Below are 14,223 nucleotides of genomic sequence, written 5' to 3' on the forward strand. Positions count from 1 at the left end.
AAAAGTATTACCCTAACTTACGGGGTTTCGATTTTCCCGACAAATCCAAATACACGAACCATTTTTTAAGCATAAATTTTTAAATAATCTCGGGAATTAATAAAAGACTGTGTTCTAACTTACGGAATATGGTCTTTTCTAAAACTGAGATAATCGAATATCTTTCAAATAAGTGAATTTTTCGGCATTTAATCTCGTATCGGGAATTTTCAAGTCATTTTCAAGTCTGACATTACGAGATGATTAATTAGAAACATAGACACGATGTGGGCTAGTTGATCGGTTGTGTCCGGATGTTCGACACACAGTGCACAGTTTGGGTTCGTCCGTCTCCCTAACATCCATGTCATTTCAAATTTTCATCAATTGTGGTCGACCTTTAGGATGTCTACGGAGACTACGGTCATGCACCATCTCGAAAGCAGGAGGTGGAACTTCCCAGTTTGAGAGATCGGGGATTACAGGAAATTTATTTCCCCATATACGCAATGTGTGTTGCAACGTATAGATCTTGTTTGTGAATTGTTCAACATTTAAGTTTGCTCTCGCACACGCTACATGAATATGCACACACAGATATCGAAGAGCCTGAAATATCCCGCACTCACAAAGCCTGTTCCGCAGATCAACTGCGTACAACCTAGGTGGAAGTCCCGAACGACAACTGATGTATTCTTGAACTCGAAAAGTCTCCAAGTCGCACGAATACAATTTTGCGTTCATTGTTTGTGCCTTTCAACTATTTACCTCCATGGCCTTTCGGATGGCATCGTACACGTGTCTGACCTCGATTTGCTTAGCTTGTCTCAACCCCATCCTAGGTATCAATGTGGCCAACCTATAGAATGTTGCCGAGAAAACAGCAAAAATTGACAAATGACGTATGCGCCTCAATATAGAGTTGGCCGCCTCTACCAGGTTAGTCGTCATCTGCCCATACCAAAACCCCTCATCATAACTTTAAGCCTATTGCTAGTTATCCATGCTACCCAACCATGTCCGGAGATCTGTTGGTAAATATGATATCTGAGATTCAAGCCTAGTGAACCTCTGCCTGAATCTTCGCGGTTCTAACTCATGAGCTATATATGCAATTTGGAATCAATATTTTAAAAACTTACAGGTTGAAAAATTTGAAAAGGAATTTTTGAAATAAATACAAACTAAATTTTTTTACCCATGTTCACGAGTTCTTTTTTCCAATCTTTATTCTTATAGTCTCTGTGAAAGTTTGTCGCGATGTGCCGGATGCAATAAACAAACCTCCACGGAACCCTCGATCGCCTTATCGCAGCAAGTAATCATTTCGACCTATCTGATATAAAGCAAATGTTGTCTTCTCTGACAACGCGCCTCCGCAGATTTCTAAGAAAAAATTCCTAAGATTCGAAGCACTTACGCTCCATGATGACGAAAGCGAACGGAAGTACATTTCAATTGTCATTTTGTGCAACAATCAGGAGTATTTGCGTGTATTTATCGTACAACCAGGTCCTATCCACCTGCATCATCGGCTTGCATTGAAGGAAAGCCCTAACACACGGCTCGAACGTCCAAAACAATCAGTGAAAAACTCCTTTCCCCGATTTTATCTCCTCGTCTCGGCCTTTATATGGTAGTGTTTTCAAATCAGTCACTATTCCGGGTACATACTTTCGCATCCCAGCTATCTACCCTTGAAGCTCGTTATATGACGCATCTCAGTCACCATACAACTCTCCTATCGCCATTTGCTTTGCCAACCATGCCTTTCGGTACAACACTTTATACTTGAGTCCAGTTTTCATATCCACAATAAGGACCAACACCTGAATGGTGGGCGACTCTTTTACCAAAGGGATGATGCAGTTGCATATAGTTTTTGCATCTAACTTTCGATGATCTTGCGACATACGAGCAGACATGCATGTGTGTAGACCTTCTAGTTTCCTTATCATCCACATCTGTGTCTGCTGCATTAATGCGGCTCAAACACGCCAGTTACAACCACTTGAGGCTTTCCAACATTCTCCTACGTATAAAGACTGCGTTGACTTTGTTACTTTATAATCTACACCTAACTTCAAGCTAAGTTGTTTTATAGCATGTAAACAGTCTTTTTTGTTATCTAATTGTTGTCCTACGAAGAACTCGAATTCATCATCAAGTAAGTGAGTTGACACAATATTTGTATATTTCAAGAACTCACGTGCAAGAGCTGCATCAGGATCTACGTCGGTCATGAAGGACCCTAAATTATTTCTTATAACTATATCAGGGCCCGTGATCCCAGCCGAATGAGGGTTTGGATTTTCACCCTCTACCGGACCTTTTTCGTCTATATCTTCAGGGATGTCATCCAAATCGGGATCATTAAAATCATCGTTGGGATCATTGAAATCATCGTTGGGATCAAAGTGGGACTGATCATCATTATCGAATCCTTCATCACCATCTTCTATGGTGGCCAACACCTCTGGATGGATCTCTAGACAAGTACACGAGTTTGGGATGTTATACGAACATCCACCAGTGTTTGGATTTTCGGGAGTTGGCATTGACCATCCAAAACCTGACTGATCTTCCCAGGAGACATTAAGATCAAAATCAATTCCAGAGCGTTGGCTTGCTGGAATTACAACTTGAATAGGATCTGGTTCAGCTATCTCCACAAACAACTCAACCTAGTTGGAATTTTCTATCTCAGAGGGTCAATAAATTGCTATCATTGCCATTAGATCATCATCATCTTCAAGCTCCATTTATGAGAAGTTAAGCGGATCTATAGAAACCGGAAATTTGCAAACCAATCTCAACATTTGCTTTCCTCAACGGGTTGCTATCTTTGTACTGATTTTTCGTTTTAAATCCGCCAACGAACACGCTTATTGAATCTCATTCCTATTTTTTTCCGACTTTGAAATAAATAACATTCTTCAGTTGTATTTATCATTTCTCCATCGAAATGAACATAAGCAAACAAAATTTGGGAACTCATATTAAAATTTTTTTGCTTCCTTCTCAACAAAGAAAAAATTAATATTTTTAATCTTGATTTTCAACTAATAAAGCAAAGAAAAAAATAAACAAAAACTTAAATGGAAGACAAAACACCTATATATATTTGATAAATTTGGTGCTGGCCATCTGATTCCCAAAATAAAGAAAACTAATTTTTAATACTTGGTGTCGAGCATCAGTGTTCCAAGATAAGAAAAAATAATATTTTTAATGTGATAAAGTTGGTGCTGGCCATCGGTGTCCCAAAACCAAAAAAAAATATTTCCGGGACCCGAAAGAGGTGGTGTCAACCATCAGTATCCCAAAGCAAAAAAAAAGTGCATTGAAAGCCAAAAAATGTACTTGGTGTCAGTCATCTACTTGCCAGCACCCAAAATTTTTTTTAATGACACTGGTGCTGGCTATCAGTGTCCCAAAATAAAAAAAATGCATTAGGAGCTAAAAATTGTACTTGGTGTCAGCCATCTACTGGCCAGCATACATTGGTGCCGGCCATCAGTGTCCCAAAGTAAAAAAAAAAAAGTGTCTTGGAAACTGAAAATTGTACTTGGTGCTAAATTTTTTTTAAATGTCTCTAGTGTCGACTATTACATGGCCAGAACCAAAGTTTTTTTTTCAAATACTGGTATTTTTGTATACCAATATGATACGATTTAAAAAAAATACTCTGGTGACGGTCATTGGGTTTCCAAACTCAAAAAAATTATTTTTTTAAAGCCTGACACAATCATTAGGTAATGATAGGGCCAAAACACTAGGTAGTGCCGACTATTGGGTTCCCAAAATCTAAATCTACTGTTCATTTCAAGTCATTTTTATGAATATTTTTGAACCAAGATCATTTTTATAAATATTAAAATTTTTGAATTAGATGAGTAAAATAGCGTACATGAGTGCAAGTTGGGTACAGAATACAAATGATAACATTCTCAAAAAGTGTCTTATATGTAGGGGTGAGCAAAACTCGATTCGACTCGAAAAAATCGAAAAAAATTCAAATTTCGAGTTAAACGAATCGAGTTAATCGAGTTATTCGAATCAACTCAAATTTTTCTTTCGAATTTTGAGTTCGAATCGAGTTGAGTTTTCGAATTCGAATAACTCGAATAATTCGAATAATTCGAATATCAAACTATAATATTTTACATTTTTACCCTAAACTCTCAAACTTTTTTACTTTTCCCTCAAAACTTTTACTCCTTCCCACTTTCCCCCCAAAACTTTTACTCTCCTCCCCTCCCAACCCCCCAATCTACCCAAAATCCATTTCCCACCAAAATTTTACTCTTCCATTTATTTTTTCTTAAAATTTTACTCCCAAGAACCCTCAAAACATTTTATTTTCCCCCAAAATTTTTACTCCCTCCCACTTTTCCCCTAAAACTTTCATTCTCTTCCCATCCCACCTCTCACCTTCCATCCACCCCAAACCCTCCCCCCTCCATTTTTTTTTAATATTTTCCCTCCAAAATTTTACTCCCCCTATTTACTTTCCCTCAAACTTTTATTCCCCAAAACTTTTTATTTTCCCCCTAAACTTTTACTTCTCACCCTTTACTCTCAAATAAAAAATCAAAATTATCCAAAAACAAAATCACTAAACATAAATAGTAATAATTTTATTTATATATACTATTTATATTATTAAATTAAATTTCACATTTTATATTATTTATATTATTGAATTGTTTAGTCATATTGAATATTTATATTAAAATTGAATTCTTAATTATGCCATAAAATATTCGTGTTAAAATTTTATATTGGTATCAATTTCACATTTTATTTTTAAAATAAATTTTATTAAAAATCATATTTTTATATTTAATATATTTTTAATTTCAAAATATATAGTGACAAGAATCAAGATAATTGAAACAACTAAGCAAACAAATAAGCTAACCAAGATATAAAAAATTAATAAATAAATTATAAGGTGATGAAAGTTAATAAAAAATTTGATTAAGGTGGACAAATTTTATTACGATGGGTGACAACGGTTACAAGGACCCAAAATTATTTTTTAAAATTTAACTCGAACAAATATATTCGATTCGATTCGATTCGAATTTCATCTCACTCGACTCGATTCGAGAAAACTTCAAATAAAGTTAGGATAATAAAATGAGATTCGAAAACTCGATTAACTCGAAAATTTTTGATTCGATCGAATGCTCACCCCTACTTATATGTGCTAGAATTTAGCTTTGAAACTTGCCACTAGATAAGCGGTTTCAAGAGTAACCTAATTGACAAGGAGTTTGAGAATTGGGACGGTTGATTAAACTAAAATGGGCCTCCAATACTGGGCATTATTAGGACCCTTATTAGGTTTTGAAACTCGATTCTTCTTTCATGCAAGGAAATGATTCAGAAAAGACTCAGATACTCTAATCCTGCCATTGTCAGATATTAGAGTACAAATTTGTGGTCAGCTGAGAATAAGAACTGAAGAAGAAGATGAAGGAAGGTAAAACCCTAAATTGAAATGAGGTAGAATGAAATAGAAGCAGCAAGCTTCTCTCCTTCCCAAAGGTGATTTGGGTCCTTATTTTAATTTATTTATTGTTTTTATCAGTTGGGTTTTTTCCGATCCCCTACAAGTTTGCATGTTCGTTTGTACCATTTTCTTGATGTAGTAGTTAACTACTCAAAATGTCCGAATCCGACCAAAAATAGTGCTTAGCATGTAGGAGAAACTGTCTTGAGATATAGGCCATTTATAAAGCTTTGATCATGTTTGTCTTTTTCTTAATATTCGCTTGCCACAAATGAAGGAAGAGTCTTGAAAGAAGCAAATTAAGATGATGTTGGCACCGAGTAACTACAAAACAGGTGATCTCTTGCCGCCATACTGTGAAGGTAAAGATCTACTTACGGTTAGAATATTCTTTTCCTTATTTGTGTCCCCCGGCTGCTGATAAAGTTTATCAAATACTTATCTAAACAAGTGCATCCGTCCAAATACACTCACGCAAAAGAAGCAATGGCCATCATTTGGCTCAACCTGGAACCAAAAAAAAAGAGGGTCATCTCCCCTTAAATTAATCCAAGCTGCACTAAGTGTTGAGTGTGTATCCAATATGAATATGTACATGATGCAAATAAGCAACTAAAGTTACTTAACCGACAATGCATGTAAGAGTAAATTTCAAAAAGGAAAAAAGAACAAAATACGGTTTGCATTTATACCAGTTAGTACTGTTCTGCTGGCAACATTCAATGAAATGCAGCAAATTTGCAGTCGACGTATGGCATGCATTAAAATGCTTCTTTCTGGTTGCAGAAGTAAATGTGAGCCATTAAAGGCACTTCATCAGCACTAGAGTAGTAGAGTTGTAGGCCATAGCAGAAGCACCACGTTGAAGCTTACTATACAATTGTTGCAGATTAGGCATGAGCTAAACAGCTATTACTCTTCTCCGAGAATGAAAACTAAATTGAATCGACTACATAGGCTTAAAATATTGTAAATACAAAGATTTTATAAATGCTAAATACGTACGAGCAATGAAGCTAAAGATTAATTATTACAAATTCCAACATGAATTTTATTCATGGAAGCAACTTAACATAGAGCGAAGAAATGAACACATGGAGGCGTGGGTGAAAACTATAGGATGACATGACTTGGTGAAACAACTTGTGCTGGCACCAAGATCCAAACACCGCCAAGAATGTGCAAGCACAGAGACAGACATATGGTGGCAACAACTGAAGACTTTGCACTAACATATCTCACTATCTCAAGACCACCTTCAACGACAGCTTCATGAGCAACCTTGACACATTTTTTCATGCCTTGACATACTATGTCCAACAAAGCTTCAAGGAATGCTCTAACTGTTTCGAATGCAATCCTTCCACTCATATCAACAACAAATTTCTTATTTCTTGGCTCTGATAAAGTTGATGATACTTTTCTAACCCACCCATCATCATCATCAGCATCATCATTGACATCATCAGGTGAGTCCTTTGAACCATTAGAATTTGTCAAAACTTGATGAGATGTTTTGACAAGAGCCTCCATTGCACCATTAGAAGTAGTGACCAACAAGTTCCTCAGTTGTGTTGCATGGTTGGGGTTAGTCAACCCTGCAAAGAACTCATCAAAAGTGTTGACATCTTTAGTCTTTTCAAGATAAACGCCCACCATAGAGCTAACAAAAACTTGAATACAATCACCAATCAGCTCCCTAAACTCATCACCACACACCAAATTCAGCCAGAACGGAGTCGAATTTGAGTTTGAATCTCCTTCAGATTGCAGTTCTTTACATGCTGCCATGACCAAATTCCTAGCAAAGCTTCCAACAACAGCGGAAGCAAAACCAGCACCATCTTCAGTAAAAAGCTTATCCATAACTTGATCCATTGAACTAGATTTGGCATTTAAGGTATCACCACTTCTTGCCTCCGATTGATAACCACGTAAAATTCCCACAGTCAGGCCTTGTGTAACCCTTGCTATGGACTGTGAAAACTCATTGGACCTGGTGATTTTCGAAACTTGTTTCAAACTATTTGGAATTTGGTCTAATTCTGATTGGAGAAAACCATTCAAATCATTAGAAACAACTCTTATTGTTTCAGCACAATCAGAGACGGCTTCAGTAATGGAAACCAAAGCTCCTAAAAGCTTTAAAACTCTGTTTCGCTTTTGAGCTATAGCAGGAAAGTGATAAACTCTATAGAAACCATAACTGGTTAAACCAAAAGCCGCCATTAAAGCAACCCGTTTCTTCTTCTTCTGGGCAAATTCCAAACCCTTTAAAGCCAATTGCAGCTCCATAAGTTGCTAAGACAAAACTCTTCGAAAAAAGCCAAGAAAACTCACCTCAATCTCAAATGAAGTCTCCCTCTTCCTTCAAATGAAGTCTTCTAGCCCACATATATAAAAGAAAATAAGCAAAGTGTTTTTTTGTCTTTTCAATCTACGGTAAATGGTTAATACAAGTACAAAGAACATGAAATGGAAGAGATAAAAACAGAAACAAGATCAAACTTAAACTATATTGTAGAAGGCAAAGACGTCAAAGCAGTTGCAGAATAATAGAGCAGTCTGGAGCAGGGATAATATTTGATTTGCATATAATATTTATTTATGCAAAAAAAAAAACAAAGGAAAGAGAGGAATGATGAGCAAATTCAAGCATTCATTATCAGGTTTTCGAAGTTCTTAAGTTTCAACGACCACCAGAAAATTTAAGGTATGTCACCAAACTACTACTAATAATAATAATAAAAGGCGGGCCTTTGCAATGGGCCTACACGCTCACAGTTTTCAGCTTGTTTTAGTTTATAATTCACACACATCTTGTGAAACCTCAAATTTACACCTCACTACTTTTCCATCATGCTTCCTTTCGGGTAAATACATAATCAATTTAATTAAAACATTTTTTTTTAAAAAATATATCAATTTTTTATTAAATCGAAAATCATTTGAACTGATGGCAACTATCCGAGCTAACTAATGTCATTTTAAAAGTGGAAAATCAAATTATGTCCAATTAAAATATAAAGATTAAATCTCAATTTGAGCATAATAAAGAGATCAAAATTATAATGAGTTAATTACATATACACAGTATAGTTAAAATTATAACTTGGCCCCTCCACTATGTTTAAGTTTATTCTAACATAATTCGGTTCCAATACTTTCATAACATCATTTGTAATGCTTTTATTTTTCGCATAGTAAGTGATACTACTCTAGGAGTTGTTATAATGAAATTTTGAAAGAAATTCAAATATGAGACAAATAACGGAATTTTAAATGAATTATAATGATTTGGGGTCGAAAATCAATGAAGAATTTTTCTTTTCACCTTTTCATTCTCTTTCTCAAATCCCACAAAAAATCTTCCCTATTCACCTTATTTTCTTGCAAAAATCTTGTAGAATCCCCATTTCTAAACTTGGTTCCATCATCATCATCTTTTCCATGGAAGGTAAAGTTTTTCTTGGGCTAGAGAGAGAAAGCTTGAATTTGATGACTTTTCTCTTTCAAAGGTAAGTATTCAAGGAACCGTCCTTACTTTAGAGTTTAAATGGCTAAATGCTAAAATGGGATTAAGTGAATGAAATATTTTTAATGGAAATAGAGACAAGTGTGCATATGTCATGGTCTTGGATTTAGATGTGAATATTTTAAATTTAATATGTTATTTTTATACATTAATCATATTTTAAATTTTAGACATATATTTTATTTTTAAAATATAGTTACATCTTATTTTATGATTTTTTTCAAATAATCTACAAAATATATTGATGAGAGATGACTTCTCGTACATTTTGACCTACTAAATATTTAATTACATTATATAGTATTTATTATAAATTATTTATACTAATTTCAATTAAATTATATAGTATTTGTTAATTATTTTTACTTGTCCAAGGACCGACTAATGATGACAATTAGTATATGTAATTATAATATATATTACTTAAACATGATATAAAAATTACGATGCAATCAAAGGACTAAAATTATGATTATAAAAGTTTAAGGGCTAAAACTAAAAAATTATATTAAAAATACTTAAATTAAATTATTAATTTCTCAAAAAAGAACTAAATTAAATTTTTTTAATTTTGGGGAGGGGCTATAAGTGCATTTATAATAACAATAAATGAAAAGAGAATCCAAAAAATCCAAATTAAATAAAAATAGGGGAAAACGTGGGGCAATTTACCAATAAAAGCTCTTTTTTTTTAAAATTACCGAAATGGGCCCATTTTTTAATTATTTACCGGAATGGTTCTTTTTCCGGGAAATCGCGTCCACGTCAGCGCGATGTCAGGGTACGCGTCAGGAAATCGCGTCCATGTCAACGCGAGATGCTGACATGGACGCGATTTCGGCCCGCGCGTGAACAGTACCCAACGGTCAAAAAAATAAAATACCGGGCCCATTTCGATAAATTTTAAAAATATAGGACTTTTTTGGTATTTTGAAAAAATAAATTTTGACTCTTTTTGTACTTGTATTTATTTTTTTAATCAATTAACTCTTCAATATTACATCAATAGCTTATTATCTTAATTATATTACTTACGTTCTAACGATTTATCGGACCTATTCCATACACGTGTCAAATCAAAAAAAATAATACAACAATTCTGTAAAAAAAAATCCGGTGTTTACTTCAAATAAATAAGGAAAATAATGATTTGAATGTTTCAAAATTCAATTTTAAACCGAAAAAATAGAAATTTAGGGGGAAAAAAGGATCTTTTTCGATGAAAACTGAGGCAAACCGCCTTCGGCTGTTTGTCAGCGCGTAGATCTCGAAAAGTTATTTGAAATAAAAAAAAAATCATCTCAATCGGACAACCGAGCGAAAAGTTATGGCCTTTTAAAGTTTTCCAAGCTAAAAAACATAAACTGTTCATCCACGTCAGCAAATTGCGTCCTCGTAGGCGCGATTTGTGTCCACGTAAGCCAAGCGCGCTGACGTGGACGCAATGTTCTGACACGTCCCTGACATTGCGCTGATGTGGACGCGATTTCGGGGAAAATGACCCATTCCGGTAAATAATAAAATACCGGGCCTATTTCGGTAAAATTTAAAAAAAATAAGGTTTTTTTGGTAATTTGCCCGAAAACGTGGTTAAAAAACAGTAATATTTCCTTAAAACTACTATTTTGAGCAATTTTAGGGAAAGAATAAATAGTAATTAGCCCAAATGCAGATCACTAGAAAACAGCTCAGCCTTATAAACTACTCATCAACCAACCAAAAATAGAAAATTTTAATTTATGAAACAACCCACCATGAGACGCCACGTCATCGACACCTAATCCTGACTGGGTAAAGAGCCACAAAAGGTTTGGAGCCAGGTGGCGATGAATGGGAGAGTCGGAGCCGCCCTAACCCAGAAGTGACACGCGTGTTACAACCTCGTACGTGGCTAAATCCGCATCGACACTCATACATTTTCCTACTACGTAAAAAGGAAACTAACCAAATTTTCCATATAAAGCTCTTTTCACATTCATTCACTTATGTAAACACCTCCCAAGTTCCTTGCATCAACTACAACTCTTTTTTTTTTTTTTTTCATCACACACTTAACCATCTAACAAAGAAAACAGGAAATTGGATCAACGTTCTTTATTTTAGTTAGACTCTCCATTTGTTTCGGTTTTACACCATTGTTACCCATAAAAACCTTCCTATAGTTAGCAAAATCGCAGGGACTGTTATTTGATTTCCTTGTTTCCAGAAGATTTGCCTTCTGCAGTTCAAACCCATCTCTTCCTATACAAAGGTATCTTTAGTTTCTTTCCCTTTTTTTTTCTTTTTTTTTTCTTTTTTCATCTCTTTATACGTTTCTTCCATTTGAGTTTCGTGTTTGAAAACACTTAGGGAAGGGAGGGTTTTATAGAAAATTCAATATGTTTTTAATTGTTTTTGCACTTATGCATGCAATGAGAATACGCAGAAGTCAATAGGAATCGTTTTTTGGTTTTATCTCGATGACCCCCAAATCCTATTTGGATTAGATCCAAAGAGATTTTCATTTAATTTTCTTCTCTCTTATCCTTTCCAATGAGTAAATTAAACAAAGCCAAACATGCAGAAATTTTCATATCAGCGTAAAAAACAGCTGTCGTTTGCAATCATATCCTTTGTTCCATATCTATTATCTATAAAAAAAAAAAAGCAAGTTGGACGCCGCTGCTTGCTTATAATCGTATACATTTGTTTTGCCACGCAATTTCAATTATTGGCATGTATATAGATCACGTTGATGCATATCTTTTTCATGGTTCCTAAGGCTTTAGTCTCCAAAGGAAGCAAAACTTGAAAGGCCTTCTTTTCATTATTTGATCCAGAAGATGGAGATTGTTTATCAGCCTTATATTGACCCTGAATTTGAGTCCCTTATTGAACGAATCAATGCTCCAAGGTATTGCAAACAAAATGAATTAATTATATTAATTACTTGTTTTGTTTGATAAATGAAAACGAAACCTGGCTTGGTTTAATTCGCCAGTTTGGTGTTTTGCAGAGTTTGTATCGATAACGACACATGCCAACACTGCACGGTTGTCAAGGTTCAGAATAAACTAAACTATTGATACATGATGTTTGGTTTATATATAAAAGGGTATTTGTGTGATATTTTTGGGGTGTATGCAGTTCTCTTCTAAAGAGGCTTTTAAAGGGTATATAGCCATCTGAAAAGCAAGAATATAACATGGGAAACCAACCCTTCTTCTTTATTTATGTCATCGTTCACAGGTGGACAGTGCAAACAGGCACGGGATTTTGCTAGAAATGGTCCAAGTTTTGACTGATCTCGACCTTGTTATATCCAAATCATACATTTGCTCCGACGGTGGATGGCTCATGGATGGTCAGTGGCTCAATGCTCCTCCCCACATACCATCCACCATAAAGTATCAAACAGTAATTTTCAGTCCCCCTAATTCATTTGTTTTTCCCTTTTTGGGGTTGCATGGCTTGCAGTGTTCCATGTGAGAGACCAGCTTGGGAAGAAAATCACTGATGAGACTCTTAATCTTTACATACAACAGGTCTCTTCTTCCCTATATTTTTTTCTGATATTATATATATATATGGAGTAGCAAAGTTTTGATTTATTATGGTATGGGGGGTTTTGATTTGTTTTCTAATGGGAAAAGGAAATGATAATTGACAGGAACTTTGTGATACTAGGAGGAGAGGAGGGGTTCCAAAGGAATTACAAACATGTCACAAAAGGAAGCTGAGGCCATGCCATATCTCAACAGAGCATACGGCCTTGGAGATAACTGGAAGGGACCGGCCTGGCCTCATGTCTGATATATCTGCAGCCCTATACGAATTGGGATGCCATATTACGGCAGCCGTCGCGTGGACTCATAACGGCCGCATGGCCTGCATAATTCAAGTGGAAGATGGACTCAAAGGAGGGCCTATCATGGTTCAAAAACGGCTGGCTCTAGTACAGGAGAAGCTAGAGAGTGTAGTTGAGGGCCATCATGAGAATGGAGATAAGAGGAGTGTACTGTTAACCGCTCCGGCAGCCGATAGGACACATACGGAACGGCGACTCCACCAGATGATGTACGCCGACAAAGACTACGAACCATGTCAGGGATGTGATGGCAGCTGCAGGCACTGGAATGGGTGTAAGAAGACTCATGTGACGGTTGAGACTTGCAAGGAAAAAGGGTACTCGCTGGTGAACGTGAGGAGTAGGGACAGAAACAAGCTATTGTTTGATACAGTTTGTGCCTTAACCGACATGCAATATGTTGTATTCCATGCAGCCGTCAGCTTAAAAGGCTCCATGGCTAATCAGGTAAGTCAACTTGGAAATTCTTGCAAATGTCTCGCAATGTTATCCTTGTTAATATGGTTTTAAAATTGTTTATTTTTTCAACTTCCAGGAATATTTTATAAGGAGGCAGGACGGCTGCAGTTTGGTGTCGGAAACTGAAAGTCGTAAACTTGCCCAATGTTTGGTTGCGGCAATCGAACGAAGAGTTTCCCATGTTAGTTACATAAAAACATTTAAGTTTTTGGTTCAGTTTCCCATGTTTTGAAATGTGTTAGATACGGACAGATGAAGTGGTATAAAAGTAATATAATCCTTTTATGTGATGGCATTGACGCAGGGGGTAAGGCTGGATATATGTACTGAAAACAAGATGGGGTTGCTGTGGTATTTAACGAGGGTGTTCCGAGAAAATGGGCTATCAATAACACGAACGGAGATAGGAACACATGGGGAAAGAGCAAGCGGATGTTTTTATGTTACAGATGCTTCAGGGAATGATGCAAATCCAAGAACGGTGGAATTGGTGAGACAACAGATTGGGGGATCTGTTTTGGTTGTAAACAAGTCCCCCAATTCTTCATTAAGTGTCAGCAGAAGCAGCGGTGAAATGGAAGAAAGACCCAGATTTTCATTAGGAAATCTCTTGTGGTCTAAGCTTGAGCGACTTACATCCAGTTTCGGTCATTAAGGAACCAAACTACCCTTTCATGGTGTAACTAAACTACCCTTTCATGCTGTAACTATGTCATTGTCTGTACATAAATTTCTTCATCTCTTGGAATAAATCAGCAATTGCTTACATTGATTCTTTCCCCAAAGCAATTCTTCTATGAAAATTCAAAGTAGAGCAGGGCGTTAGTTTTTCCTACAATACAAACCTGTCCCAAGCCTGCATCAAACAACTTCCTGATAAGC

The 14,223-nt window shown here is 35.9% G+C and overlaps 2 protein-coding genes across 4 annotated transcripts; one reads left to right on the top strand and one right to left on the bottom strand.

Moving 5' to 3' along the window:
• Nucleotides 1-6,429: 6,429 nt before the first annotated feature.
• LOC105804061 (protein PHLOEM PROTEIN 2-LIKE A10) lies at nucleotides 6,430-8,196 on the bottom strand. The gene has a single exon (XM_012636556.2). The coding sequence runs from the start codon at nucleotides 7,793-7,795 to the stop codon at nucleotides 6,614-6,616; it is 1,182 nt and encodes a 393-aa protein (XP_012492010.2). The 5' UTR covers nucleotides 7,796-8,196; the 3' UTR covers nucleotides 6,430-6,613.
• Nucleotides 8,197-11,066: 2,870 nt separating this feature from the next.
• Nucleotides 11,067-14,107, top strand: LOC105804060 (ACT domain-containing protein ACR1). Of its 3 annotated transcripts, none has more exons than XM_012636552.2 (8): nucleotides 11,067-11,286; nucleotides 11,797-11,928; nucleotides 12,031-12,076; nucleotides 12,264-12,378; nucleotides 12,492-12,559; nucleotides 12,685-13,329; nucleotides 13,418-13,522; nucleotides 13,646-14,107. In XM_012636552.2, the coding sequence occupies exons 2-8, from the start codon at nucleotides 11,858-11,860 to the stop codon at nucleotides 13,994-13,996; spliced, it is 1,401 nt and encodes a 466-aa protein (XP_012492006.1). In that variant the 5' UTR covers nucleotides 11,067-11,286; nucleotides 11,797-11,857; the 3' UTR covers nucleotides 13,997-14,107. The 3 variants fall into 3 exon arrangements, with proteins under 3 accessions (XP_012492006.1, XP_012492008.1, XP_012492007.1); XM_012636554.2 differs by having other exon boundaries at nucleotides 11,855-11,928; XM_012636553.2 differs by lacking the exon at nucleotides 11,067-11,286 and having other exon boundaries at nucleotides 11,319-11,928.
• Nucleotides 14,108-14,223: the final 116 nt, after the last annotated feature.

This window comes from Gossypium raimondii, chromosome 11 (assembly GCF_025698545.1).
Source record: "Gossypium raimondii isolate GPD5lz chromosome 11, ASM2569854v1, whole genome shotgun sequence".
In the NCBI taxonomy this organism is placed as follows: Eukaryota; Viridiplantae; Streptophyta; class Magnoliopsida; order Malvales; family Malvaceae; genus Gossypium; species Gossypium raimondii.